This window comes from Paramacrobiotus metropolitanus, unplaced genomic scaffold (assembly GCF_019649055.1).
Source record: "Paramacrobiotus metropolitanus isolate TYO unplaced genomic scaffold, Prichtersi_v1.0 Parri_scaffold0000010, whole genome shotgun sequence".
NCBI classification, from domain to species: Eukaryota; Metazoa; Tardigrada; class Eutardigrada; order Parachela; family Macrobiotidae; genus Paramacrobiotus; species Paramacrobiotus metropolitanus.
In genome coordinates this window covers 1,223,050-1,250,341 of record NW_026570230.1, presented here as the reverse complement: position 1 = coordinate 1,250,341, position 27,292 = coordinate 1,223,050, and the positions used below count along the sequence as shown (strand labels likewise).

The following is a 27,292-nucleotide window of genomic DNA, read 5'->3' as shown; positions in this document are numbered from 1 at the left end:
GGTCAGTAAAATTCGAAAATCAGGCAGATTTACCGGTGTTAGCTTAGCCTTGTTACCTCGACTATGTAGTTCAGTTACCATCACATACTGTCCATTACTGCCTCTGTTTACATGTTCAGTATGACGATAGCTGGAACTGACTATACCCGGTTCTATTCGAGAAAAAAGCGCTCATGTTTTCTACATCCAAAAGATGTCATTAGGATGGGTGTTATTTGAGTTTCAAAATGCCATAATATAGCTCCATAGACCATGTCTTTTAGACGTAAAAATGTATATGAAAACGGGCTCCATAAGTATACTGAAACATGCCGCTCTAAAGACGGCGTGTTGTGCTCCGCCGATGTCTCAAGCAGGTCAAAAAATTGCTTGCCGTAGAACCGGGATAATGGCTACGAAAGCACCTGTAGAGTAAATAAATTTGCAGTTAACCTCGATACTACTTTAGCCTGGAAAAATGTAATTAAAAATTTTGCGGTTCCGGAAAGACAAAACTCTCCAGTAATTCTCTAAAACTTTATCTATAGAGGTGGCCAGTCAGCGACCGGACGCAAACTCCAGGGCACAAAGGCAGCATCTGATCCATCGATGCATCAGACGTAAAAATAGGAATGTATTATCAGCGAAAGGTTCAATTAAAATGACTTACTTGTAGGCTATAGCAAATAGAAGCTGTTAAATTTCTGAAGGATTGGTGTGTCAGAGGTTTTGCCGTAGTCGCCGTGAATTATTGATTTTTAATTAAAAGGTTATTTTGCCAAAAAACTCCATGTACATAATTTGTAAGAGTACTTTCAATTTACTAGTTAGTAGTGCTCAGCCGTAAGTTTAAGTGATCACACAAATCTAGAAAGACAAATCAGAACGATATGCTTTGCAACTTTAAGATAGGATTTTGACGTGCAATTTTTTTATGAAAACACAAAGCTTGTTCACTAACTATCCAAAAAGCTTAAATGCCATTCCAACCAGAATGTGAACATCTCGCCCTTTCCTTTAATCACAGTATGACCGCGCGGCTGTAGAACAAATTTGGCGGCAGAACCAATAAGAGCAGCCGTCTGGCTGCTGATGTGAATTCGACCAGCCTCACCGTGGCTTTCCATTCTGCTGGCCGTGTTCATGGTATCACCAAATCTGCCGAAAATCAACAACGTTTTGTCTACGGACCGCGGAGTCCACCATAATAAAATCAGATAAAAAGCTGTATACTCACAAACAATAACGTGGAGCTTTGGTCCCAACAATCCCCGCCGCAAGAGGTCCTGCAAACGTTAGAAAGATGACTTTGAATAACTTTTCCAGATTAAAACGGTGGCTGTCCTACCCGTGTGTATGCCTATCCGTAAATCGGTTTCTCCACGGAAGATTGACTTGTAGTAGACCTTCATCAAAAAACAAGCCATGGCGACTATTTCCAGTGCATGGTTGTCACCGTTCTTGATCGGCAGTCCACTGGCCACCTACAAAAATACAGCAGCGTTTTTGTTCTGAAAGCAGAACTAAGTACTGCACTGTATATTCCTACCACATAAGAATCGTTTATGGTCTCCACTTTGTATACATCGAACGACGGAATAATTTGATCAAACGCAGCATACGTACTACCCAAAAAACTTATGACTTCGTAGGGCGTGGCTGTGTTGACAATCTCGGCGAATCCGATGATATCGCTGAAGTAGACTGTCACCTAAAGGCAAATCGCCTCAACAGCTTTATTAACGCATATTTTGGTGGTCACTACAAACCTGCTCAAACATTTCTGGCTTGATGTATTCTCGCATCCTCAGTCTTTGGACGAATGATCTAGAAAGTATTGCAAGAGATTGTAAGGGGGAAGATAGTACGGCATACGATGTCTTACTTGGGAAAGACTTCAGCTAATAAGGAATCGCTTTCTCTCTGTTCACGTTGAAGCTCCAGTGTGCGCTCGTACACCCTGACCTCCAGATCTTCAGAATATGTCTCCAGGCGTTTCAACATCTTATCCACTAATTTATCCCGACCAGATATGATGAGTTTACGAAAAATACTAGTCTGAGCTTGCTGTATGGTTGGTCGACTTGTTGGTTTTTCGTGCCAGCAGTTTTGAAGCACCGGAATAAGGTCATCGGGCACATGAGAATGATCAATAAACGGCCGGCAAGAAATATTTTTGGCAACAGTAATCTGTTCGTATAAATCTGCAAGCACAAACTCTTGTTTCCTGAATCTCAGTTAGACATGTGAAATACTCGTACCTTCAGGAGGCTGATTATACAAAAGCGTTCCCATGTAAATTTCGGCAATAATTATGGCCATTGAATAGATATCGCTCTTTTGCGTCGGCTCAGCTTTTCCGGCTTGGAGTATACGCTCTGGTGCAGTCCAAAATAGGTCCGCAAATTTGAAATTCCTTGATTTCTGTGCGCCGCTGAGAATCTTAGTGACCTTGTGTTGGCATACTTTAGCAATTTTCAGGATAAACCGCCCATCAATAAGGCAGCAAGAACTGGTTAAAAATCCATGCATCTTTACGGTCGCCTCGTGAAGAAAACGCAATCCCTAAAAATTATTTATCGCTTATGTAATGACATGATGATGCGATGACATATGTTAAATTTGCTTACAAATATTATATCCTGGACGAATGACTTTTTCAGTTCCGGATCAGGTTTTTGCGTGGACAGCATGTCGTGTAAAGAGCCGCGCTTGCAATACTCATCCAGAAAAAGCATGGAGACACCGTCATAGGCTGTACAAATTCCAATAAAAGTGTTTACATTTTGATGGTACAGCCCAATCAGCTGCAAGGCAAAACCTGATTACCAATCGCACGATGTAATACCCGACTTATTATGCAACGCGAAATGACCTGCGCTAATATCTTCGTAGCGGATTTTGGTAGTTCATCCAGAGGGTACATGCACGGTATCTCTTTCGCCCAAACCTGCCGATCGTTGTAACTCATCTCTCCATGAGGAAAATGACCTTTATGATCAATCTGAATTCATGCAAATTTATTCCACGATGTACTTGCATTTAAGCAATTAGCTTTATTCGAAAACACTAAAACTTTTCCAACCGTAAACACAGATATGTCCGATTTCCGTTCCCCAAGTGGCAGTGGAAGGCTAGGCTTCTTATCATGCATATGGCGACGCCGTAAGCGTAATGACCCGGCCGAGCCGTCGCTCACGATTAGGCTGTGAAAATCTGGGCATTTCAAGTTTGCGCGGTTGATCTCCCATCGCCTGGACGTCAGCTCTTTCTTGGTCTGCCGGCATTTCCTAGTTAAAAAGAATTTAGATGATTGAAAAGGGCTAATGATTTGTTCGATAAATAAACATACCTGAACGCAGCTCCGAAACCGAGAAGAAGAAACAGAAGCGCGCAAACCGTAGCTACCACAGTGGTGTACAATTGGTTGTTGCCTAAACAAATTGTTGAAAATTCTGGTAAATATTATTTACTATGTATAACAAAAAAACTGCTATGGTTATGACTTAGGGCCACCTATAACGAGAAATATAACCGTTAAATAAACAAACAATTAACTGTAAGTGAAATTAAACTGATTCAGTTATGGTTAACTGACCATGTGATAGTATCTGTACAACTTACATACAAGTATCTGTACATATGATCATAGCAGCTTTATAAAATAATATGAACTTACTAAGAGCACATAAACCGCCGCTAAATCCGCACACTGGTGCATCGGGTGGCGGCGTATCTCGATACGGCCAGTCAATGGGACCCAATGATTGAAGCGCATTGGTCAGCGAATCGTAAAGAAGTACAGGCTAAAACACCGGCATACACATAATTATATCTGGTCGATTTAGGGAGGACAAGAATGCTCAGTATGATCGACACACACCTCTAGGCGACCGGTTGTGGTGTTGTAGTCTCGAAGTACAAGATTAACACGCCGACTTCCATCTTCACTGAACCTAACTGGTCCGGTAACTACATCGACCTTTCGATTGTGAAACCTTTCGGCAAATTCCGTGCCATTGCTCCAGTTTCGTAGAGGCTGTTCCACGATGGCCTCTCGCAGAACCTTTTTCGCACAGAATTTTGATGATGACCGTTCTGTGAATTTGCGACATCTACAAACCTTTGAGAAGATCGACATGGCTTCGTAAGCCGAAAGTTGAGAAAAATTTATCTGAAAAACAGCTTCACCTGATTACATTTATAGTATATAGTATATTTAATTTAGCTGTTCAGCCAGTATTTTACGCTTTCATCGTCTGGAATGTCAAAGCCATAGACTTCTTTCGCACGGGCTTTCCATACGGGAAATCGAGGGGCAAGAATCTGCAGTCGACCGGTTTCTGTTTCGGCCAAAGTAATCACTAATACTGAACGCCATGTTTCCTCAAGTATCTAAAAATAAAAAGCGGTGGATCATAAAAATACAGAAGGCCAAAATACGCAGGAATAACTCACTTCATCGAGGTCATCATTAAATTTCCATGAGTAATTTCCCCACGAAGGGTGTGGATAAGGTTCTACCGTAATATAAACCTGCAACAATGTAGGACTGGAGGGATATATGTTACTGTGGCTGGTCAATTTAAGCGGGTCTTACAAATTCACCATTAGCCATGTTTGACTTGGTTGATTCGGCCTAGAAACGACGAATTGAATTCGTATGTGAATTAGTTTCACCGCACACCGTGCACTCCAAGTTAAAAACTTGCCAGAATTCTGCGGAAGTTTTCAGTTGTTCCAAAAAATATTATGACTGCAATGACCGTTCAACACTTGTACAATTGTCTGTAAATACAACTTGTAAAACGTACATACTGCGACAAAGTTGCTTGGCTTCCATTAGAAAGTCCATATTGGTACTGTTGTCTGGCCTTCGCTCGTCCAGAAACGTTCGTCGATAAATCTGACAATCGCGAATATGGTTTTCGATGCTGGAAGCGACAGTCTGAGAAGCGCCAATAAACCACTGATTAGAGAACTCTGTCCGGTCTAGCAGCAAGAGCACCGATTTCCATTGGTACGTCTCGAATATTTTGGCGACAAACTGTTCCAGAGCGCTTAGCGATAGTAATGACGATGTAATCCAGGTGGATGCAAATCCATGCGTTTGCGTCCATACATCCGTAGCGACTGTGCTGTAAAATGTAAAAAATTGAAATGTGCGTACGTCAAGAAGTAGACGGTGAAAAATAATGTAAAATTTTATTTTGAACTTAATATGCATGCAGAATACGCCATTTTTCGCGCGGTTACGGTATTGTACCAATCAAAATAATTATTACTACTGAAAATTTTACAGTTACAGGTTGAATTACTTTACTGCGCATACACTACTCTTCTTTACGTTAGAGAAGCTATACGATGAATAGTACGTGCTTAAATAATACAGTCGGTGACTTCTACAATAGCCTGAGAAAATGATGCAGATAAATGTGCATAATGCGCGTTCGTCACAATTAAATGAATATTCGTATCATGTATGCAAACAACTTTGAACCTTGTATAGTGCAGGATATTCCACCCTAGAAAAAAAAACAAAAGCATCCAATAAATACTTCATTCTACGGTTCCATAATCGCTCGATTACCAGTAATATGATATCGGCTTACCTGCTGCCAAAGCATTGAGCTCGATACTTTCGGTACAACCTGTACACGCAAAACAAAGCACATTTATATACAAGGTGGGGTTTGAAATATAATAAGTTCTGCTCGAGACTTCGAATATTAATAATAAAAAAATATTCAACATAAAGGATTTGCGCCTTTTGATAGTCTTGCAATCTTACCGGAATATAACAGCACTGTCACGTTCGGTATCATTTGGCGTTGATAATATCTTTGCGATACGAGAAAACTCGCTTCTGCCGTCATATCGGAGCAGTCTTCAAATAAGGGATCCGTAAGGTAGGTTTGGGTAATTACAAAATTTTCAGGAAATTCACTTCGGATATTATCCAGTGCGTCGTCGTACATGAGCGCAACCCATGGCCAGGATATGCTCATCTTAATGCTACTGATTGCCGTAAAGGTGATAATCTCCACGGAAAAGGTTCGATTTTTTGCGAGACATACACGCGCACGCAGCATAACGCACATTATTATTATGAGCAGCTGACATTTGATCACCGACATAATTCACAACTGCATCGTTTCAGCCACGCAAAAGGTCCCAGAAAGGTCACGGAGAGGGCGTTGACTGACCAATAAGGTAACTTCGAGAAAGATGAAGAAACTTGGTTCTGTCAGAAACCGGAAACCAGCGAGAACATTTTAAAATGGCAAATTCTGTCGATTCTGCACTGCGTATAATCCGTATCAGCAAACACCCCACACATCAGCGTTATCCATGTAACGTTATCCATGTAACGACCACGCATTTATTACTGAGTTTTTCTGGCTTTGTTTCATAACCTTCACAAGAATGAGCTGCCTATATTTACTGCTAACGGTAGCACGACAGAATTCGCTGTGGCGCATGATCTGTGAGTTTTGTGTGGTCGATCCTAGCCTTTAGGGAATATTAATCGCGCTGTGCGATAGGTTTTTTAGCCGACCGCAATATCCGGTCAAGTAATTGAGAACAGGCGTTTTCCCAGCTTGACTGCTGTTTACATTTAAGGACAATGCAAACAGAGTACTGTGATAATGAAGGACTAACTTATATCACGATGACAGCTGATTAAATATAACCTAAACTACGGTAAGAATCGTACCACCTATTTTTCCCGAAGTAGAACATTATTTGTTCAATGTTCATTCATCGTCATTCCTGGAAGCACGCTCCCAAGTTTGACTGTTCTTTTAAAGTGCATTTACGGATTTCCCGATGAGTTGACTTCCGAGTGTGCGTCATAACAGATGCACGCTCCTCTTCATTAAAGGTACAACTTACAGTGTGCATACTGGCTTGTGATTGCGTGACTTTAACTCCGCCCTAAATGTGTGCATATATAATACCAGTCACCAACTTTTTGGTGAAAACATGTGTACAGGGACATGTATAATACGCAGACGCTTTTCTTGCTAAAAATGTTAAAAGTACACAAAAGTGAATTGAAAGACCTAACAAAATTCCACCGGACAGCAGTTTACCAAGAACACACTTTTTGAAGATGAATTCAATTATCAGATGAAACGTTCCTTGTTGATGTCACGTTTTCCATCTCTTTACGCATGCTCGCTTCTAATGCACCGCCACGTATTACATTACAGATACAGCGTCCCAGTTAGCCTAAAATGCCAATTAAAGCGCAAGATAAGCTGCATATCCGTCACGGCAGTGTCTTCCCAACCCGAAATCTAACACTCACCAGATCGATAACATTAAATTAGGCAGTAGCCATTAATGCGTAAACAGTATACTATCCTTGTATTGTACCTCTAGGTTCTAAAAACATGTTTGCAATACCATGTGTACCGCATTTGTAAATTGCACTCTGGTTCCTTTGACGGTGCATTTATTACACGGAATCCTTTTGACCAGGAAGACAAGGGATAAATCGTAAACTTTAAATGTGTCATTCAACGTGATATTGTGCATTATTGACGTTTACTATATACCCAGCGTTTACTTGCATCCGGAATCGGTAATGCGGAGGAGAAAGCATCTGGATCGCCACGTCGAGCATATAAAATTGCATATTCCAGAAAAAAATGCAAGGATCGGTACCGATGAAATGCATTTTGAATGTGTTGTCGCAATAATGTCATGATCAGTACGGTGTTAACTGTCAGTCTCGTCTGCAGTTTTGCACAAAATGTCTTGCGCAGCTCCCTCTTATACGAATTTCAGTACACCACTCAATGTTTCAAACACCACTAATCTTCATATTGGGGACGTGGTCATACAGTCATCTACCGCATGGATAGTCATCTTTTTCATCCTTTGCATCAGCGCCAGTACGGTCAACTTCGTTCTGGGATTCAGTGTGCTTAACCGGAAGCAGACTCGAAAGGGCGCCAACATCTTGGTAGCCATAATACTCCTAATGCAATCATTCGCTTCCGTAGTTGCGTATCCTGCGTATGCCCTACCGTTATATGGAGGACTACTTGGTTGTTGGCGAGCGCCAGCCGCCTACTGCAACGTTGTAATGGTTATATTTTTGTCGCTGTTTGGCATCATAATTTGGCTAGAAACAATTCTGGCCATAAATCGCTTGTGTGCCGTTGTTTTTCCGCACGAATATCGCACATGGTATAGTGCAAAATTTCTTACATTAATCACGTCCTTGGCAATTTTTTTCGGGACGGTTTGGAGCATTCCGCCGGTTTTTGGTGTATCGGGTGGCTATTTTCGAAATCGTCTGGGAGTGTGTAGTTTTGCGCAAATCAACCTTGCGGGAGTAATGGTGACAGCGGTGGGCACCTACATTCCCATGTCCATCTCCGGATTGTGTTACATTGTTTTGGGAACGAAAGTCTTATTTAATCAGCTAAAGTGTTTGTTATATGCCCAACCTTCGGTAAGGTCATCGACCAACATGACAAGAAAGCGCCAAGCCTTTGCACTCGTGACCTTTGTCCAATATTTTATTGATGCGGCTGGATTTCTCACCATACCCGTGTTTGTGGCGTCCATGCCGGAAGTGTACAATCGATCACCAGAAATAACAGTCTGGCTGAGATTTTCATATACATGCGGATTTCTCATCATTCCGGTACGAGTGCCTCTTAACAATCGGCTTCCTTCACAGACCGGTTACGTAGTGTTATTGTTTAAAGGTCCAACTTAGCGATGCAGCTAGGTGGTTTTACATTCGATTGCCTTAACTGGGGTGGTGTTTTATTGCTGAATTTTGTTGCAGGTCATCCTACTGACAATAAGCCCACAATACCGGCAAGCTGTAGCGCTGGCTTTGCGACAGTGCATCCGGAGAGGAATTACATGCAGACGAAAACCCGTTTCTCCAGAAAAACATCCACCCGCTACTTCGGAAAACCCCACCGCTTCTTGACGGGCAACAATTGTTTTTAGTGAAATACATTCCCAACTAGTTGTGGTTGTATTAACCCTAATGCCCGGCTCCTGAGACCTTAGACGCGCTTAATAATTTCAAATTTTGCAAAGTAAACTGGCAACACGTTGAATGGCACAACAATTGTTTGAAAACGAACCATCATTCTAAACGGTCTGTTCCTGAGAGGTGCTCAGTGCTTGAGTGGTTCGTGATTTTCCGCCTGATTATTGTCACAAGTTTACATTCATAAATCCGAGCACCGATTTAATTAAGAATTTAATATTTATTTGACGGCGATGTTGTGCCGGTTGTAGCACTAGCGTTGGCTACTTGCTCGTAGCCGGTTATGTGCTTTTGCATACATTCCGTGGGTGCAACAAAAGTACACAGAGGTTTGCTAGCCGTGTGCAGAATCAGCGCTACGTCATTGGCAGCATTGCAACCATATTTGTTAAAAAACGAATTCTCCAACGCATCCAGTGCATCTTTATCGGCCTGGCTCATCTGCAGTGGATTGGGACGAATACTGTGCACCACGACCGGCGCATCGCAGATCCCCGTCTGCAGATTGGGCGCTCCGCATCCGTAATAGAGGACCGATGTCTGATCGGAATGTAGGGTCATCAGGGTGAAGGGCTCTAAAGAACGTAGAAAATATCCGGTTAAATGTAACGAAAGCGCGTACACACCGCTTACGTGGTGCTCCAGCCGCCGTGTTCGGTATAATCAGTCCGGTTAGCAGTCCGCTCTGTCCGATCGTCCCCACGAAGAAGCCGTACACGCAGTCCGTGGAATTGAGACTGTCGTAGTTAACGTACTCGATCCAGTAGGTGTGCGCTGAATCATTGACCAGTGGCGAGGTGGACGGTCCTACGTCGTGGTATGTCACCTGTTGGTTGACCGGGATCGCTTCCGGTGAGAAAATTCTCCGATACACCCAATACAGTCCGGCATTCTGACAACGATCGCAAACGCGTCATTCTATCAGAAATCGTTACTACATTTGCTGCATTGTCCAAGCATGTCGAAAAATTAGATACCGTACATTACACTACATGATGATTATTACTGCATTCTATGAGATGATTATTACTGCATTCTATATAATCACATTCTTATGATTGTTACTGCATTCTATATTCTGCATTCTTGCATGATGATTATTACTGCATTTTATTAGTTATAGTGAGGCGTGGAAGCTCTCAGTTGTATACATACCTCCTCAGTAAGACGCTTGAGCTTATAAAACGAACGGCAAAGCGTTTCGAAATTTACGCCGCGAAAAGGCTTCTGCCATGATGCGGCAGTTTTTGACCGCCCGCGCGCATCCATTAATTTTTAAAGTCGCACATGATATGTAACGATCGTTATCGAGATTGTTTTGGTCAGCTGCTTACCAATGTCGGGTCAATGGGTCCTGCTGACGGCATTGAATTCGGCCATTTACAACCTGCAGGTGCAGCGGTAGTACTCGCGCTATACGAGTAGTTAGCTGATCCGCTAGCGGCTGGTTGACCTGCGCGGACACCAATGATGACGCAAAATTTTCAAAAAAATTTTCGTATACGTATCGGTATGCCCATAAAAAAATGGTGGCAGTGTGAGCAGTTTTCTTACTTGTTGTATTGACTATGGTATTCTTCATTCCTTGGATGTCCTGACCAATGCAAAATGGTGGATCAATGAAATCACAAGGGGATTTAACGACGGCGCCTTGAGAAGCCCATGGTTGGGAAAGATCTTGTGCAGAGACGCAATATTTCGAAAAAATGGAAGTAACCGTCGCATCGATGCTGCTGGTGTCGTTGGTCGATAGTTGATCGGGTCGTTTGCGAGTTAAAACATTGATGGACGGTGTGGCGCAGAGTCCATCCGACTGCACGCGCTGGCATCCATAGATGACCAGCAGACTACTGTAGTCATGGTAAAGCACAACGTAATCCGTCGGGCCTGCAAAGGTCACATTTTTTAGAGATTTTTCCCTAAAATGCATCGTGATGGAAGCGTACTTGATTTTTCGCAAAATACTCACGCATGATGTAATCGTTTTGATTGCTCCCTAAATCGCCGATTTGTTTTCCTCCGTTGGAGTATGTTCCGGTGAAAAACCAGTACTCCGCCGAGTCACCACATCCCGCTGCCGTCGGGCTGACATATCCGGTTATTTCCCACCACTGCAGCCATGACGGCAGATTGTCAAATGGATCGACCGTCGGGGCTACACTGGTGATTTTCATTTGAGGAAAGTAGCCGAAAAAATCTCCCATTTGTCGGTATACGTACCATTGCCCGTCTGCCTACGATAATATACATTACAATTTGCTATTAAAATTTTGGCATCCCAGTAAATAATAATTACAAAAATGAATATCAAATAGCGGACTGTGATTACTGTAATGGGAGAAATAAATTATATCGTAATTATTTACAGTTTTCACGTAGTTTAGTTGAAAAAGCAAAGCGTCAGTACCTGGTTAGGATTATCAGAGCCAATCGGTGGAATAGTCGACGGAAGGATAGAATGACTGCACTGCTGAGCAAGAGAACTGGCGCTAAAAGCAAGAACTGCAAAATAATGCAAACAACTCACGATAAATATAAATATATTATGTTAGAGAGAAGCTGATATTGTGTACACAAATGTAATGTTCATTAAACTTACACAAAAGAATTACATAACAACAAGCCATGGAAGCATCCATGATTGTCAGAAATCCATAAAATCTTGTACGCACAAGCTACGACCACAGCCCAGTATTACTATGTAGAGTACGACACTGCGCTGCAGGAAATCAACTTTACTTCTTAACTAAGTGCTTCTGAAAATATTTATATTCTGCCGGATATTGTTACCTGCGCATTTAGTGCGGCCCTTGTCTTCTTAAAAATTCTCTAATTGCCAGAAGCATAGTAACAACCATTAAACAACACTTCTGCGGCTACTTGTTTCTTCATTAAAGAAATTTTAGGTCACATCTGAAGCTTTTAACTATAAAACAGAAAAACAGCTATAAAACTGTCAAGAGAAAATCCATTAATTCCCTCGAATATGCGAGTGTACACAGTACAGAGTAGTATAAGCACGAATTACACTCAGATCATTGTGAGGATTCAACTTCTGCAGCTTCTCTTGCAGTTGTATCTTCATGCACTTACATAACATCCATTCATCCATTCTTATCAAACGTTTTACGCTCACCGACAAATTCACATGGGCGGTGCAAAATACTTGTTTTTATACAAATACTGTTCTGTTTTAGGTCGACAGACGGCGACAGCGTACAGTAGCCGGAAGTTCCAGCGATGTAAAATTGCTGTCGACATTAGACATAAGGCACTGCTTCGTCACTCTTAACATAAGCAACAATTACTTAACATAATCAGGGGTTGCTTTTCTTACTTAATATTCTGTACGTAAATTACGAGTATAACATGATAAATTTAAAGGAAGAGCGATTGTTCATCGCTAACGGTCAGGCTTAGCTTGATCCTGGGCCAGGCAAACACTCGGGCCACGGTGAACTTGCCGCTGGCATCCGAGCACTGGGTGATATCATCGGCAATCTCCCGAATGGCTTCACCATCCAGAAACACCTGCAGCCACGGGCCAATGCTGACGAAGGGCGTCGCTTCCTGGGCTAGTGTACCGTTGACCCCTTCCGATACCAACGTGATAGCATGGTCAGTCAGGACACTCTGGAAGGTGAAATGCCGACTGTGCAGTAGTCGTCCACCCAAGGCTAGCAACAGCAGGGATCCGGCTTCAAAGTCTAAGGTCAAGTGGGCGGAAGCCAGATGGGACATCTGCACGGTATCGTGCTCGGAGGTGGAAATGTGCAGTGGAGAAGCCGGCGGGGCCGGACGTCGAGTGGGGCGTATATGGGAGACTTCTTTCCAGCGGCACCGGCACGAAACACCGCTCAAGTCTGAGCCGTCTTTGGTGATGCCGTCGCGGACTGACTGGATCATACGAGAGTCGGTGGCCAGTGGTGAAGAGGTCCGTTGCATATCAGTGACCCAGAGAGGACCTAAACAGCACATAGTTTTGTTCGTTATCCGGTACGGAAAATTATCTCTGCAGCATCAGGTTAGCAGCTGCTGTTGTTCATATAATCATAATCGCGACTTCGCCTTAGCAAGTACAAACGGAACAACGCTTGGACAACGTAAACGGTTGCTTTAATCGATCGTAAACGGTAAAACGATACTCAACCACAATCCACTGGTTGCCATTAATATCGTTATATTTCGTAGAGCAGTGCCGTATGTCAATCGAATCTGCTACCAGAGCAAATTACGAAACGACTTTAAGATTACCACTTTGTGCAACAGGTCCTCACATATTTTTTTCCCTGATAAATGGTTATTTTGAAATAGATTTAGTTACCTATTTCTTATCACAGCGCTTGCACGAATACAAATGGTAATATTATTATATTCACTTTACTCTAGTTACTGTACATGTATCACATTAAACGTGACGTTCAAGTAACGAAAAATTAAAAAGCAACAACATATAAGTCGTATCTACTCAGATTAAAGAAAAATAAAATTAATACTACTCTGGCTGAAATGTCCCACAGAGTCACTGACTCCTACTGTATCGCTCTCACGAAACATAAACATCGGCATGCAAGAGCAGCAATAGTATCTTACGATTTATACCTGACACGGTGGATCGCATCAGCTCCAGCACACCGCGCCCATTCCAGTGTTGTGCTGCTTCCAACTCCTCCTGGCACACCCCGACTAACTGCATGAACACCACCCGCCCCAGCTCCGAACCGATACTCCGCAACTGCGGATCCTCAGCCACCAGGATATGCTGCACAACGGAGTCCGGTTCAGCCTTATCCAGAGACTTATTCCAGGCGATATGATCCCCGGCGACAAAGCTATTCCCCGAAGCGTACAGATACCGCGCCAATCCCTGCAGTAACTCTCCTGGCCAGGCCGGGGGTGCCAGCTGTCCCGCTTTGCGTTTCAGGCGGAACGTCATCTCCATGCCCAGTCCCGAGGGGGCGTCCAGGCCCATGGTGTCCGGGATGGGATGAATCCGCCCGTCGCCGTACAAGTCGGACAGGCCACACGTGATGTAGTGCCAATGTTCGGGGGTGTTTTTCGCGGGGGTGCCTGCATTCAGATAGATGGTGATGAAGTCCAGGGGATCGGGGCCCCCCAGCCAGTATTTTATTTTGGATGTCATCTGGATGGGATTGGTTTGACTGGGATATAATCGTTGACACACAGTGTGGATGGCCGATAATCCGGGCGGCATGGACACTGCTGCTTTCTCCTGTCTTGAATTGGACATATTGAGATTCTGTAGTTGGTTGCAACGTCAGGAGACCTGTAATCGTTATTGCAACGTATGTAGATATATCATGGGTAAGAAAGCGTAAGAAACGAAGATGCCAAACTTAGTGGATGTTTAAAATTATAATCTGCAGGACAATTATACAGGCGTATACGTAATACGTTGGCTTGACGGCAGTTGACGCCACAGTCCCCACAGAAAAGTAAAAATATTGTCAACTGACAATGAATGAAAATGATACAGTAGCTTTGGTGATAATAAATTTATTATCCGATTGAACACTGTCTTTGCGGTTATCGTTCGTTCGAATGTGCCAGTGCCTACTCCGCAAATGAGCACATGGTGACCAGCGGTCACACTCACATGCGTACATACTTATTGCAATGGTAAGCCGGTCTTACAAAATCGCACATCTTGTTAACCAGTTTGTTCCAAGAAGAGAAAATTAACACAGATCTATTTACACAGTACGTGATAATTATGTACAATATTTGTACGAGTACGAGTACAATACGTTCAAGTACAGCACTTTATACTCTGTAAAAACAGTAATAAATTATTATTCTCTTTCGTATCACGGTCGTCGGAGCTTGGTGAATTGCAATTTGCAGAATGTTTAAAGGGCCGGAATCCCGTTCTCATTACAATGTTCTTGCTTCAAAACGTAGATCCATTTAATCAAATCCACATTCTCAGAGCTTAGCGTACAGAAATCTCGCATAGTTATTAGTTGATAACCAAAACCGGGGTTTCATTCCGGGAATTTCATAAAACTTACAAGTTAGAAACTAACTTAGGACGCGATCATAAGACAACCAGTGCCATTCTTAAACTCTTGATGATCAAAAGATAAAAAAGTAAACCAAAAGAAGCATAAAAAGGCAATTCTGTACAATAAGCGGAAGGCCACAAAATGTTGTGCGAGAGACTAGAGCATCGGTTGACTAATCTTTCGAAGATGGTTCCTTCGCCGGGGTACTTTTCACTCCCTGAGCAAGTAGGTGAGCGCGGCCAACGCCTTGGCCGACTACGTAATTCGAAAGACCACTGACTAATGCGAACACGGGCAGGACAAAAGGCCTGCAAAAAAAACTTTTGAAGTTCACCGCGTACAAAATAGCATAACACAAGTAACAGCGAAATCGGCTAGTTTAAAGATGACGGCTTACTTAATAATTCACAGTTAAAATCTTAAAAGCTTTTATCTTTAACAAACTCTCATAACTGACACTATAGTATGACAATAACTGCACCAGTGCATAATATTCTAAATTTAAAGCTTGCAAATTACCAATTTCACTGAAATAACAAACAAATCAAAAATAACCGGTCAAAATAACCAAAAAAGGTCAAAAACAAATAAAAAATAGCTCCATTTTATAAACTTACGCTTCTTGAGAAGCAGGTGAAGCGGAATTGGCACTCACGATCAGGAGAGGAAAAAGGACGGAAAAGATGCAGCCACTGTACACAGACACATTATTACAGAAGTATGATCACATCGCGAGCAAACGAAACGGGGTTCTGCTAAACTGAAAAAGATGCCTACCAACAATATCACCAGAACTTACCCAATCCAGTAGTTATCAGCCAAAAATGTTGCTAAGGCCAATGGTAACCCAAATCCCATAAAATATGTCCATCGGCTTTCCACATAATGCAGACGTTCATTCACTTCCCAACCTAAACATCGCATTTCCGTTCATCTGGTTCTTTTGCAAAACGCCAAAATCATGCAAACCACCACCGCACCACGCAATTTATTATGTGCTGTACGTACCCATATTTAGCCATTTGTATTCAAAAGCATAAAATGCGTTGAGCAAACTAATATGGAAGATTGACAGGAACTGGGCCATTGCGGGAATAGGTAGGACAGATGTCAACTGCGCCTAAAAGAATAACGCAGTTTGTGCCGCATTCCACTGTACAACGTGATCTTCGAATTTGCCATACCTGGCACAAAAACAGCGTCTGGATGAGCAAACTAAACAGCAAATCAGCGATGAGCGTTCCCAAACTAACACGCATCGCCGATGGTTTCCGGTGCACTTTTACGTATGCTGCGTCGGCAATATCCTGCAAAATAGCAACAATGTTCCGTGTTCGCAACAAATAAACGGAAAAAAATTAGACGATGATTTGCGATAATTTCAGCAAGATTCTCTAAAAAAGTTTTTCTGAAATATTCAATCTCACCTGGAACCAGATAAAACTGACAACTTTGCTGAGTATGAACAAGGGAAGTATCCAGAGGAATTTGAAAAGCCACGAAGACATAAAGGATAACCAGGACCACACAGTGGAGCGAATTCCTTCTTCATGACCTGCAGAGGGATTTTGATTTTTATGAATTTTTATACGGATTGCAAAGTTACAAAATCTGTCATCTCAATCATTTCAACATCAGTACAATATTCAGTTCAAGTCGTACCTAGCATGAGGTGAGTAACGATTTCCAGAATCGGTAGGATCATATGGTTAAATACAAAAATACTGGCCTGCAAAACAAATATCTATTAATGTTCGTCTCCCGTAATTCCAGACCAAGGAATAAGCAAAGCATTCATCTTTTAAACAGCAACAAAACTTACTGATTGCAAAAACCAACATCTGCAACTGCTGGTACGAGTACTTATAAACTGTAATAAGCGGCAGCAGCTTACCAAAAATACGCCACCATTCAGCAAGCAGCATTGTAAAATTCGTTTTCGAATTTTTGGTGGTCTGCAAAAGAATACAACCGTGATATAAATTATACAACAACTATCCACTAACCCTGCAGATAAATTATAAAACAGTCAGCAAGTACTCTTACGGATTTTATTTCTAACTACTATGAGTTCTATCAGTAAATAGCCCTCGCAGTCCTCACTCGTCTTTTTTTTCCAACTTCTTTGGCTGCTTCTCCGCTCTGCGACGCTGCAACTCCGTCAAAACCACATTTCGATGCTCTTCTTTCTCACTTTTCGCTGCTACCTGGTCCAGTTTGTAGAAGCTGACAAACCCCACGATGGAGTCATGCAGACCATGCACGAACGAGCGTGCCAGCACCTGCAGATCCTTGGTCGACATTCTGTCATTCGGGCTTCGGGAGGACAGATTTCACTCACGTCCTGACATAGCAAAAGTTAGCTACTGGATAGTGGGATGCGTCTTCTGATAAGTGATAGGCAGACATACGGATACCACGATAACCGACCGATAATTCAGAATCCAATCAATCTACGCGAAACAGAGATTTTCAGAAATTTCAGACCACCAGTAAGTAGTCTCTCGGTCATTTCAACTTTGAAAACATTTTCGTATTTCAAAAGATGTTGTTCAAAATAAGTTAAAAAGAATTAACAGCTGTTTGGATACTCATAGCAACATTAACAACAACAAGAAAAATGAAAGAAAATGAAAACATCAGGCTGATCAGATGGCTTATATCCACTACTGTCAAAATCAACGTAACATCCGACCAGTGAATTGATAGTGCGGCTAACGGTTACACCACTTCTAGATTCCAACTAGATTTAAAACTGGTCTTCACGGAAGTCGTAATAAGTAAACTTATCACACTAATAACTGCATCTGTGATAAGACCTAAAGACCATTTTTATTTCTGTTATCAGTCCCTGTGGATCTGATAAACAGAAAAAAAATGTGGGTCAGCGTTTTCGGGAGCCCCAAAACGTAAAATAACACGTAAACAAAAGGGCTATAAACACGTACTGTACGTATGTATTGTAGTATCAGCAGAGCGTGATCTGATCGCTACTCTGACATCATCCCCCAGTCACGATACATACGGCGTCATACGCATAAGCAGCAGCACCATGGGCAATTGAATTCAACTGCACATACGGAAGTCTGTTGGTTCTTCGGTAGTTGCACGGTAGTCGTTCATTTTTTTCTTTCTTAACGTTTCAGCCCTTCCCGGTCGCCTAAACGAACATCTGTTCTAAATAATACGGTAAGTGGGAATCTGAAACAAAACTTTGTAGCCGTATAGAAGCTGACAACACTTATAAAACGGTCACAACCGAAGCTGCAGTGCCTACGAAGACGTTAGCGTTGTAATACGTACAACAGGACTGTTCGTCTGGCGCATCTTTCACATCGGAAGTGGCCATTCTCCCACTTCCGACATTGTGTTCAGAATGTGAAAACCGTTTACATTCTGAAACAAATGTCAGTTCAGTCCTGGAAGTTACAGTTTCTTTCACTTGGAGCGGGAAACTAATGTCGCTAACTGCCCTTTTTAACAGTGTGGTTGCGACATATGCCAATGGTTCCCGTTTTCGTAAGACAGTCGCTAATTGGTCAAGATTTTTGCCGCCAATCATGGAGCGTTAGTTGGGGGGACATACCCACTACACAACAATGGCTGATTTTAGCAACGTTGTAGGAAGGCTTGTTGTATATCGTACCGTCAAATGTGGAGATCATAAGTTTTAATGAAAGTTAGTGTAGAAGTAGAGTCAGTATATAGTAGCGTCCTGTTGACAGTCTCTCTTCGCCATGGGAATGAAAAGGGAACTCCTATAGTCACTGGTGCATTGTTTTTTCGATGTATGATTTAAGAATCTTCCATGCGATCAGAGAGATGCAGAATCTTGGCGTGTTAGGTCTTTTACGCGTCTACAGTATATCATAGGTAGGTCCTGTACTGAATCGCCCTAAAGGCTTCGTATCTGGTGTGTCATTGGGATTAAAGTCTTAACCCGATACCACATGCAACGGAGATCGTCAACTGTCACATCTGCGCTCAAGTTTTATAAGTTTATGTAGTTCCACTTCTTCAACTTGTCCTTTTTCAAGATCATTTTGAAATTTACTAACAACTGTTGTTGAATCAGGGCCACATTTAACATTGCAGTTAATGACTTTATTAAAGAAGAGAATGGGCGAAATACGTCCATTCGCCGACGGGCAGATGACTGTGGATTTGTATTTGTAGCTGGATTGGTTAGTTCGTCTTTATAACCTTCTAAGTTCTAACAACTACGACCTTCGGTTTGTTGGAAGATGTCTGCTGGAACTCAAGCTTCAGTAACCGAAGATGCATTGGCTGTGCCGGAGCCGCCCGTCGTCACTAATAATATCATCGAAGCTGGCGTCACTGCATCGACCTCAACTGAGGATTCCGCGAGCAAAACGCCAGAGACATCCGGTGTCCACTCTTCAGCTTCCACTTCCGCATCCAACCGGATGCATCTGCGAAGGAATAAACGAAAGCGGGATCTGAGCCTGACAGTGAAGGATGAAAAAGAAGTCAAACAGGAGCTGGGCGAAAATGACTTTATCGTAGAGCGGGTTTTGGGATACAAACAAGTTAACAAAATCCGTTACGCTCGTATAAAATGGCGCGGATTTAGGTAAATAAGTTTTACAGTTCTGCAGTATAGGCTGCAGAGCATATCTGTAGTGGTGCATCTACTCGTACTTTATTAGGATCATTACATTAGAAGGTGAATGAACAATGTGCGAAGTTTGAAAGACGTTTTCTGAACTGTAGCCAAACATCTTGGGAACCCTACGATTCAATATTTTATGTGAACGCTAACGAGGTCGATCGAGGTACAGCAAAAGAGAAGGAGGAGAAAGAGCACAAACGACTGAAAGCCGAAAGTGAAAAGCGGAGATTAGAACGTAAACGGCGGGCCAATAAAATTCTGGACAAACGAGAACGGAGTGGGAAAATTGACTACAAAGTTCGTTGGAAAGGATTTCCCAGGTATTCTCGCTACTCTGCATGGTTGCACGGCTTGCACCAGTTAAAAATACGAATAGGGTCGGATCTTTTGTAACTTTGTACCGGAAACACCGGCATTAAGTGCTTGAGGTGAAGCTCGAAAATGTTACGATTGGGTTTTTTATTCCGATTTTGTTATACAGTGTATACCCTTTTAAGAGTCCTGTTCTTTGATTTTTTTTAAACGTTTAACGGCCAATCGCTCAGTCCTCGCTATTTACTCTCGGCTTATCTGCATGGAATCAGCTTAACAGCGAAATGTTTAAGGCTTCAAGTTGCCGTATCGGTGGTGCAAAGTGCACCGGAAGTTTTTGTTGCACTTGCATAATTCATGTGAAGATGCATTTGTGACGCACTAGCAAAACAGAATAAGTAATTTAATTATATTTGATTATGGTATCAGTGATATCATTAAACAAAATCCGTTTCCCGGTTGTGAAATGATGAGTTTTACTAAGTATCGTTAATGAGTGTCGATAAGTATTCTAATTTGTCTTGATAAAAGTTAGTCTACATACAACATGCCACGCCCAACTACAATACAAAAGTTCATAAATGTCGGAATGTTGTGACGCAGTAGTTATCTTTTAGGGTGGTTGACTCATGGATTACAGAAGAGAAATTAAATCGTCCGGATCTAGTGGCAAAATTTAGTGCTTCTGAGGTGGCAACCAAACCGGAGCCGGATGACGTATTGGTCGCAGCGGCCGAGGCTCCCAAGTCCGCAGCCCCTCTTCCTGCTGCACTGTGGCCGCCGGCTCTGTTAGATACCCGCACACCCAAACTGAACGACATGTTAGCTGCCAAAAGCAAAACAGCAGCGAAGAGTGTTACATTCGGTAAATTTTGACTTTGATATCGTGGTCTGCCGGTCCGTATTATCTAGCAGTCCGAGACTCAGCGTAGCCATGTAAATTAGTTGTCGCCGTCGATAGGCGTACGGCCGCGTACCCAACAAGAAATCACAATTCACCGCAGCTGGAAAATGGAAAATCAGTTCACACGACGCAACATACAATTAACTGCAATGCTATATTATAATTATTGATGGCATTGTTTGGAAAATCATTCACACGACGCAGCATACAATTAACTAAAATGCCATATAATTATTGATGGTACTGTTTGTATGTCGTATTTGCACAATTGTAGTTCCCCCTGAACCCGAACCTTTATCCGACCAAGCGTTAGCGATCCCCCCTCCCCTCCCGATTCCATCGACCTCCCGCCTGATAAAGCCGGTCTTCACCGTCCGCCGTAGGAAGCCCAAGACAGTGAAAGTGAAGAAGCCTCCAGCACCACCCAAAATCCAACCCATCTACAACCCGTTAAAAACCTCCCCCGATCAGCTGTTGGGCTGGCGCGGTCCCGCCGACTGCTGGAGTGTGGCGGATGTGTGCGAGTGTCTGCGACAGTACGGGTTCGGTGATATTGTGCACAAGTTCCAGGAGCGCCGGGTGGACGGCCCGGCCTTCCTGGCGCTGAACGAGCCGCAGACGGTACAGCAGAAGATGCAGATTCCCTTGGGGCCCAGCTTGAAGATTTCTAAATTGGTGAAGGATTTGCATGAAGTGCTCAAGAAATGAGAGAGGTGGTATTTGTTGTCCGTGGACGTTATTCTCGCGTTTGACTAACGCGTTTGCATGTTGTGTTCTAAAATTGGACAGAAATACTGTACACTGTTAGTTTCATTACGCCATTTGAATGTGCTGGCGAAGTAGACAATTGCTTGTTTTCCGGTAATCGCTCTTGTAGCATTTTCCACATAATCTGCGCGGGGAAATATTCTTATTGACCTTACTGTTCATTTGTTATTTATTTACAGTACTAGTGTGGCTTTGCGTTAATTAGTTGCTTTACGAATTTTTGTGTTGTATAAATTTTAGTGCTAATTTGAAATATGTTTTCTTGTATTTGTGGATTAAGGTGTCGTTGTTGCGCCTGCATATCGGTTGTGTAAATATTTGCTCATACCGAAAATGAAGATATGACTGTTATTGCCGAAACATTGCGCATAGCAGTTACAACACTTAAATTTGCAGCAGAAAGCACGAACATGGTACAGTAAATCAAGCTTCGGAAATTTTACCTCAAACTGAATTATGAATCTGACAGGATAGCATTTGTACAATTTCTTCTACACATTTGTTCTACTTAGAACACGAAATCCTATGATTCGTCCAAGAAGGTTTAGAGTGCAAGGAAATTGAATGCTATTTCTAGAGCGAAATACATTGCCCGAAAGAAACTGGAATCACTTCGTCGTCAGTTGGTGCGATAAAATACGTTCTAGGCCCACGTGCGTACTCTGTATATGCCGTTTAGCAGGAAATACCGGATGATGCGGCACTAGCGGCGCCGCTGCGGTCCACGGGGGAAGTGGATGCGGAGGAGGTCAGCGATGTAATGGAATCGCGGTTCTTCTTGTGACTGCGAAAACGATTCCGCCGCTGACGCAGCTCATCCAGAACGGTGGCGTTAATGGCCGTAACGAAGGGATTGAAGCGCATTTCTTCCTCAACCGTCGAAGGGACGGTGGGCACGGCATTTGTTCGGCATTTCTATAATTATAGTAACGCGTTTCTGTAACTAGCCGCATAGTAATCAGAATCCGCACACTAGATCTGTTATGGAAATTTTACGGTACTCGGCATCTCTTTTGTATTGAACTGACCTTTGCCCATTCCAGTCGATCTGCTAAATCCAGATTTCCAGGATCCTCTTTGTACGCGAACTTCAGGTTCATCACAGTTAGTTCATGACCACAGTATATTCTCTGTAGAATGGAAGAGATGTTAGACATATTTTCGCACTGCTGTTCTTGTTTTAATTTGTTTAATAATAATGAATTTAATGTCTTCTGCAACGGGGACAAGCCCCCTGCCGCATACGACAAGTTGACACAGGGACAGGAGCACGGCAGTAAATCCAAAAACAAATAGAAACGCAACGTACGCCAGCAATACCAAGATAAAAAATCGGAGCAACTCAGCTAAGGTAATAACGAGATATTACAGTTTTTCTCCAGAACTTTAATTTTGCTTCTAGTTTTACTTTAAATTTAATTTAATTGCGTAAGTAATGAATCACAATTCGCCACGCGTTCATCAAAGTTCTCTATCATATCAATCGAACTGCCGGCCACGTACTGTACAGTATTAGTGCACGACTGTTTATACGAGTAAGTAATTAAATTTTTAGTACTGTACAAGCTTTACGATAATATTAATTACTACACCTTGACAAAATACAGCAGTCCTATGGATTAAAAACAAACTTAAGAAGTATTGCTATTGTATGCATTTGACGCAAGCTTCATACATTTTATGATAAAGATGTAATTTATAATAAAAAAGACCAGATTTAGATATTTTCCGTTTATCGTAACTGGTAACGGATATTAGGATTGGGATATTAGGATTAGGAGAATTTGAATTTACCGTTGGTTTCGGTAACGTAGTAAGCGTCTGCATATTATCAAACATCTGGGCAGCGCTCCCTAAAATGAGAAAATCATTAAAATTTGTTGTTTATCCTTTGAAAGCTGTTCGTTTGAGCTCATAACGAATGGATACTACGTAGCAACCGGCTCACGAGAACTACAAAAGTTAACTTAACAGCTGTCATACCTTCAAAAAATTTTCCACATCCGGACAAAAAGATGGAATCACCAGAAAATAATGCTGGAGATTCGCCATGATTTCCGGTTACATAGTAACCTGTTCGTAAACAACTGTGAGTGCCGATACGCATATCCATATGTATAGAAGGAGTCTACAGTGCACGCATTCCAGTACTTACTCATGTGACCGGAAGTATGGCAAGGCGATGACATGCAGCACACAGTCAGGTTCCCGATCTGCAGCAACAAGTTCATTGGTACTGGTAGTGCATACATACAGTTGTTCAGGATGTGCTGCATAATTCTCCATATAATAGAAAAGTAGATTTCTGACTAAAATGCTTTAACCAACGAGGTATCAATCAGTCTGCGATTGAGAGCAAAGCAGTAACTGGTAGTAGAACTTTATTTGCGGAGCTGATGTATATTGTAATCGCTCCGAAGCCAAATGTCCAAAATACTTTGTGTATACCACATACCTTTAGAACCTGATTGTTTTTGACAAGTTTTGTATAGCCTTCTGTGCGGTCATCTCCAGCATAGATTTCGATTCCAGGGTACAAGGTTAGCAATTTGGTATTTCCGCCCGCATGATCCCTGCAGCATCAGGTGTCGGCGTAACCATACGAGTGTATTTCTTACACGGTGGTTTAGATTTTTTGAATGACCTTGAAAAACGTGATTTCATATAAACTCACCAGTGGTGATGGGTAATGAAGGCAGATTTCAGGGTGCACTGCAGTTCTTCATCGTCCAGAATATCTTTAATCTATACACAAGAAACAAAACGTGTTGTATCAGCAGATTTTGTCGACTTCCGAGGATGCTTAAATTTCATCGGTATTGACGCATTATTTATATTTACTGGTACGATGCAATCGAAACCTTTGACTACGGCCAAGTATGCAATATCTTTAACATTAAAACTGATAGCGTAAATGTTATAAATTAATTGCGGGTGTACAAAAACGGCTTGTGCCCATTTTACAGAGGTACTTTTATAAATATAGGTACATTGGTACATTATATATAGGTACATCTTGCTTAGAAAGTCGATAATATTAGAAAATCGTACAGCACATCTTAGAAAGTCGATAATAATTATAATACTTTTATACTTTATGCAACATAATAGTTTTACGATGTCTGTTCACAATACTGGAATCTGGCAAGCTAATAAAAAGCTATAATGGCACGTTTCTCTTTCGGCTTATACATGACCTTCAAAATGTATTGCATCGTTTTGAATATATTGAAGCTATTAAATTTTAACACATGGTATGTTAACGAGATCACAAATTTAGATACCGCCGCTCACTCGACAACTAGTCTGTGGAGACCATATTTTCCACAAAATGTGAACAAGGACCGTCATAAATATCTTAACAAGGTCGTTGTAGAGGCAGCCGTTTACCGGGAAGCGCTTGGCGCCTCGGCTGAAAATATCGTGTCTGGACGTGGATGTTTTGTAAGGAAAAATGAACCATCTATCGCGGTTAATCATCCTCGCTGCGGGAGGATTTTTTTACCACCCAGCGTGTCGAAGCAAATTTATCCTTGAAAGTTTCTTTTATGGTGCAGCTATATGCTAATGTTGTAGCGACGTTATGCCGAGTCAGTCAACATGCGCCGGAAATAGCTCCCAGTGTGCATTTCCGGCTGGTTTGTTTTTAACATAGACATTTTCAAAACTGAGTTGCTCATGTTACTTTGCATGAACGCGTTTAAGAATGGACAATCCAATGGTCGAGTTAAAATGCATAAGTCTTTTAGCATAAACAAAATTCAAAATCTGTGATTATAGTTTCTGCAGTTCTGCTGGTCAAAACAAAACTTTTTTTGCATCAGTAAACTTTTTAACTGTACGTCAACTATACGCGTTAATAGCAGTGTTACAAAATCCCGTTAATAATCCCGTTAATCCCGTAAATATTTCATTATTTATGTACGGTATATTACAAAATATTTAAATTAATACTCATGCTTAAATATTTAAATCACTACTCAAGTACTACGTATATACTGCTCTTGCTATCTCTGTCTTCAAAATTACGGCGCTATATTATTTATGTGAAGTTGTAAACTCACCCGTTCGGGCTCCACGGGATCTATGACTCTAAAAACGAGGGCCAAAATATTAACAATATTCTAATGTAAGCGTGGAGATTCAACAGGAAACTTACGCGGCTTCTTTTTTGTATTTATCCACGATAATGTACCTGCACAAAGCAAACGTTTCGATAGAGTACGCATATTAACTTTTTTCGAACGATTTTTTATTTTGTAAAAAATGTTTTTTAATCTGCAATTCGCAACGAACTATAGAACCGAAGCACTTACACAACTGTACGCTAATTAGATTTCATGATTTACGAAAAGAGAACAGTAATTTAAACGATAAACTATTTTCTCAAGTCCGAGCAGGAATTCTTCGCGAAAAACCTTTGTAAACTTTGAAAACAAAAATGATTTTATTTTTTTAACTGGGATCTAGAACTGTAAACTGTTTTCGTACGTGACATGGTTAGAGTATTTGCCATGGTTAGATTATTCGTTTTTGTCTTGGTATTGCAAACACTATGCTTGTTATACTAAAAAAACTTGGATAGATTTTCCAGATTGAAGATGAGGTACGAGGTATACTACGCCGAGGACCATGCATTTTTAGGAAAACGGAATGAGATGCACTGAATGCACACACTGCATAATATTATCTACTCGCACTATCAAAAAACACATTCTGCAAAATACCCGATTAAAACTAGTACAAACTTAATAAACTGTTGCATTCTTGAACTTTAAATAAAAATTCTTGTGTAGTGGAACTTACATATAGTTATCCAACAATGCTGGTACAATTTTGACCTCGAAGTATTTCGAATGGTCAACGATCTTGAGAACACTATGGCCGTGTTTATACATCATTGCACCAATAAAAACTTGCCAATCCCATTCAGTTATGAATTCCACAATAACAATAGTCGATAGCCGAAACTCTAACGAAAGCTTTTTTTGGCGGTTCAAATGTTTCACATTAATTTGAAAAAGTGGTACAGTTTTAAAACCTTCGATGTCTAAACTACAGAAAATACCGCTGGTTGTGAAAGCGATGGATTTGAGAAAGTGAACCAATGTCGACGCACAGTACCGGCGTTATAACGCAATAAAGAGCAATCTTTTCTTCATACTAGCCAGCCGGCTGCTGATTGGCTCACATCTTACCGCACTTTAAGGTTATGCGTTGCGTAACAGAAAGACAACATTATAGAAGTTGCAGTTGGAGGACATAATATTATTAGCGTGAACTTGTCATTCCATAAGCGAGCCGGGGAATCCTGTTCATTTACTGAGCACCAGACAGCGCTATGTTTACAGGCGGCTTCCGCTTTAAAGTCCAGGCGTACAGTGTTGCACATAATTATGCCAAGATGCTTCACTCAGCAAACTTTTTAAGGGCAGTTCTTTCACGCATGAGTAAAAGCATAAAGTGCTGGTGGATCGCTCGTGTGCTGTACGGTAGTAAAGCAGATGTTCGGAAGCGGGAAGTTGTATGTTTTCCCAATGGGTTTTAATTCGAATGGCCAATTACGCTGAAGGCCAAAAGTATCCTTACACGTTACATCACCGAGATGTGCTAAAGTTTTCTTTGGAAACAAAATTAAAAGC

General features: G+C 41.8%; 7 protein-coding genes across 8 annotated transcripts; 1 reads left to right on the top strand and 6 right to left on the bottom strand.

The window, feature by feature from the left end:
- Positions 1 to 798: 798 nt before the first annotated feature.
- LOC129583313 (atrial natriuretic peptide receptor 1-like) lies at positions 799 to 4,729 on the bottom strand. Its single transcript, XM_055475077.1, has 18 exons — positions 4,692 to 4,729; positions 4,580 to 4,618; positions 4,438 to 4,515; positions 4,228 to 4,374; positions 4,103 to 4,153; positions 3,863 to 4,045; positions 3,659 to 3,785; positions 3,332 to 3,413; positions 3,065 to 3,269; positions 2,855 to 2,983; positions 2,610 to 2,786; positions 2,241 to 2,544; positions 1,865 to 2,183; positions 1,749 to 1,806; positions 1,529 to 1,690; positions 1,328 to 1,463; positions 1,217 to 1,265; positions 799 to 1,137 (listed from the first exon to the last, which is right to left on the bottom strand). Exons 2-18 carry the CDS (start codon positions 4,595 to 4,597, stop codon positions 936 to 938), a joined length of 2,427 nt encoding a protein of 808 aa, XP_055331052.1. The 5' UTR covers positions 4,598 to 4,618; positions 4,692 to 4,729; the 3' UTR covers positions 799 to 935.
- A 19-nt stretch (positions 4,730 to 4,748) lies between these two features.
- LOC129583465 (uncharacterized) lies at positions 4,749 to 5,813 on the bottom strand. Its single transcript, XM_055475261.1, has 5 exons — positions 5,771 to 5,813; positions 5,592 to 5,630; positions 5,480 to 5,504; positions 4,854 to 5,117; positions 4,749 to 4,767 (listed from the first exon to the last, which is right to left on the bottom strand). Exons 1-5 carry the CDS (start codon positions 5,802 to 5,804, stop codon positions 4,749 to 4,751), a joined length of 381 nt encoding a protein of 126 aa, XP_055331236.1. The 5' UTR covers positions 5,805 to 5,813.
- A 3,407-nt stretch (positions 5,814 to 9,220) lies between these two features.
- Positions 9,221 to 11,983, bottom strand: LOC129583464 (uncharacterized). Its single transcript, XM_055475259.1, has 7 exons — positions 11,607 to 11,983; positions 11,415 to 11,509; positions 10,977 to 11,241; positions 10,562 to 10,894; positions 10,342 to 10,460; positions 9,641 to 9,899; positions 9,221 to 9,582 (listed from the first exon to the last, which is right to left on the bottom strand). The coding sequence occupies exons 1-7, from the start codon at positions 11,644 to 11,646 to the stop codon at positions 9,221 to 9,223; spliced, it is 1,473 nt and encodes a 490-aa protein (XP_055331234.1). The 5' UTR covers positions 11,647 to 11,983.
- Positions 11,984 to 12,091: 108 nt separating this feature from the next.
- Positions 12,092 to 14,490, bottom strand: LOC129583307 (suppressor of fused homolog). The gene is made up of 2 exons (XM_055475072.1): positions 13,610 to 14,490; positions 12,092 to 12,972 (listed from the first exon to the last, which is right to left on the bottom strand). The coding sequence occupies exons 1-2, from the start codon at positions 14,256 to 14,258 to the stop codon at positions 12,386 to 12,388; spliced, it is 1,236 nt and encodes a 411-aa protein (XP_055331047.1). The 5' UTR covers positions 14,259 to 14,490; the 3' UTR covers positions 12,092 to 12,385.
- Positions 14,491 to 14,891: 401 nt separating this feature from the next.
- LOC129583249 (etoposide-induced protein 2.4 homolog) lies at positions 14,892 to 17,833 on the bottom strand. Its single transcript, XM_055474974.1, has 9 exons — positions 17,137 to 17,833; positions 16,928 to 16,988; positions 16,696 to 16,762; positions 16,461 to 16,588; positions 16,218 to 16,340; positions 16,042 to 16,153; positions 15,833 to 15,944; positions 15,651 to 15,725; positions 14,892 to 15,341 (listed from the first exon to the last, which is right to left on the bottom strand). Exons 1-9 carry the CDS (start codon positions 17,334 to 17,336, stop codon positions 15,206 to 15,208), a joined length of 1,014 nt encoding a protein of 337 aa, XP_055330949.1. The 5' UTR covers positions 17,337 to 17,833; the 3' UTR covers positions 14,892 to 15,205.
- A 235-nt stretch (positions 17,834 to 18,068) lies between these two features.
- On the top strand, positions 18,069 to 22,001 carry LOC129583248 (uncharacterized). Of its 2 annotated transcripts, none has more exons than XM_055474972.1 (5): positions 18,069 to 18,222; positions 19,210 to 19,627; positions 19,768 to 19,986; positions 20,596 to 20,843; positions 21,157 to 22,001. In XM_055474972.1, exons 2-5 carry the CDS (start codon positions 19,278 to 19,280, stop codon positions 21,588 to 21,590), a joined length of 1,251 nt encoding a protein of 416 aa, XP_055330947.1. In that variant the 5' UTR covers positions 18,069 to 18,222; positions 19,210 to 19,277; the 3' UTR covers positions 21,591 to 22,001. The 2 variants fall into 2 exon arrangements, with proteins under 2 accessions (XP_055330947.1, XP_055330948.1); XM_055474973.1 differs by having other exon boundaries at positions 18,075 to 18,222; positions 19,278 to 19,627.
- Positions 21,991 to 26,906, bottom strand: LOC129583250 (uncharacterized). The gene is made up of 10 exons (XM_055474975.1): positions 26,457 to 26,906; positions 25,810 to 25,845; positions 25,715 to 25,742; positions 24,325 to 24,395; positions 24,106 to 24,223; positions 23,806 to 23,863; positions 23,634 to 23,723; positions 23,445 to 23,503; positions 22,679 to 22,780; positions 21,991 to 22,565 (listed from the first exon to the last, which is right to left on the bottom strand). The coding sequence occupies exons 1-10, from the start codon at positions 26,549 to 26,551 to the stop codon at positions 22,326 to 22,328; spliced, it is 897 nt and encodes a 298-aa protein (XP_055330950.1). The 5' UTR covers positions 26,552 to 26,906; the 3' UTR covers positions 21,991 to 22,325.
- Between the last annotated feature and the right edge of the window lie 386 nt (positions 26,907 to 27,292).

What these genes read in the sequence shown, in the direction of transcription:
- LOC129583313 (XM_055475077.1), bottom strand. An exon ending in CGGCGGTTTATGTGCTCTTA is followed by an intron (nt 3,414 to 3,658) that starts GTAAGTTCATAT and finishes CAATTTGTTTAG; the next exon opens with GCAACAACCAATTGTACACC. An exon ending in TTAGCTGAAGTCTTTCCCAA is followed by an intron (nt 1,807 to 1,864) that starts GTAAGACATCGT and finishes AATACTTTCTAG; the next exon opens with ATCATTCGTCCAAAGACTGA.
- LOC129583465 (XM_055475261.1), bottom strand. Translation starts at nt 5,804, where the DNA reads ATGATACCGAACGTGACAGTGCTGTTATATTCCG. An exon ending in GACAGTGCTGTTATATTCCG is followed by an intron (nt 5,631 to 5,770) that starts GTAAGATTGCAA and finishes TTGCGTGTACAG; the next exon opens with GTTGTACCGAAAGTATCGAG. An exon ending in AATATCCTGCACTATACAAG is followed by an intron (nt 5,118 to 5,479) that starts GTTCAAAGTTGT and finishes TACATTTTACAG; the next exon opens with CACAGTCGCTACGGATGTAT.
- LOC129583464 (XM_055475259.1), bottom strand. Translation starts at nt 11,646, where the DNA reads ATGGATGCTTCCATGGCTTGTTGTTATGTAATTCTTTTGT. An exon ending in GCTCTGATAATCCTAACCAG is followed by an intron (nt 11,242 to 11,414) that starts GTACTGACGCTT and finishes ATATTATCGTAG; the next exon opens with GCAGACGGGCAATGGTACGT. An exon ending in TACCATAGTCAATACAACAA is followed by an intron (nt 10,461 to 10,561) that starts GTAAGAAAACTG and finishes GTGTCCGCGCAG; the next exon opens with GTCAACCAGCCGCTAGCGGA.
- LOC129583307 (XM_055475072.1), bottom strand. Translation starts at nt 14,258, where the DNA reads ATGTCCAATTCAAGACAGGAGAAAGCAGCAGTGTCCATGCCGCCCGGA. An exon ending in GATGCGATCCACCGTGTCAG is followed by an intron (nt 12,973 to 13,609) that starts GTATAAATCGTA and finishes TGTGCTGTTTAG; the next exon opens with GTCCTCTCTGGGTCACTGAT.
- LOC129583249 (XM_055474974.1), bottom strand. Translation starts at nt 17,336, where the DNA reads ATGTCGACCAAGGATCTGCAGGTGCTGGCACGCTCGTTCGTGCATGGT. An exon ending in CGTTACTCACCTCATGCTAG is followed by an intron (nt 16,589 to 16,695) that starts GTACGACTTGAA and finishes ATCCCTCTGCAG; the next exon opens with GTCATGAAGAAGGAATTCGC. An exon ending in AGACGCTGTTTTTGTGCCAG is followed by an intron (nt 16,154 to 16,217) that starts GTATGGCAAATT and finishes TTATTCTTTTAG; the next exon opens with GCGCAGTTGACATCTGTCCT.
- LOC129583248 (XM_055474972.1), top strand. Translation starts at nt 19,278, where the DNA reads ATGTCTGCTGGAACTCAAGCTTCAGTAACCGAAGATGCATTGGCTGTG. An exon ending in CGTTGGAAAGGATTTCCCAG is followed by an intron (nt 19,987 to 20,595) that starts GTATTCTCGCTA and finishes GTTATCTTTTAG; the next exon opens with GGTGGTTGACTCATGGATTA. An exon ending in AGCGAAGAGTGTTACATTCG is followed by an intron (nt 20,844 to 21,156) that starts GTAAATTTTGAC and finishes GCACAATTGTAG; the next exon opens with TTCCCCCTGAACCCGAACCT.
- LOC129583250 (XM_055474975.1), bottom strand. Translation starts at nt 26,551, where the DNA reads ATGATGTATAAACACGGCCATAGTGTTCTCAAGATCGTTGACCATTCG. An exon ending in ATCCCGTGGAGCCCGAACGG is followed by an intron (nt 24,396 to 25,714) that starts GTGAGTTTACAA and finishes TCTTGTGTATAG; the next exon opens with ATTAAAGATATTCTGGACGA. An exon ending in CTACGTTACCGAAACCAACG is followed by an intron (nt 22,781 to 23,444) that starts GTAAATTCAAAT and finishes TCCATTCTACAG; the next exon opens with AGAATATACTGTGGTCATGA.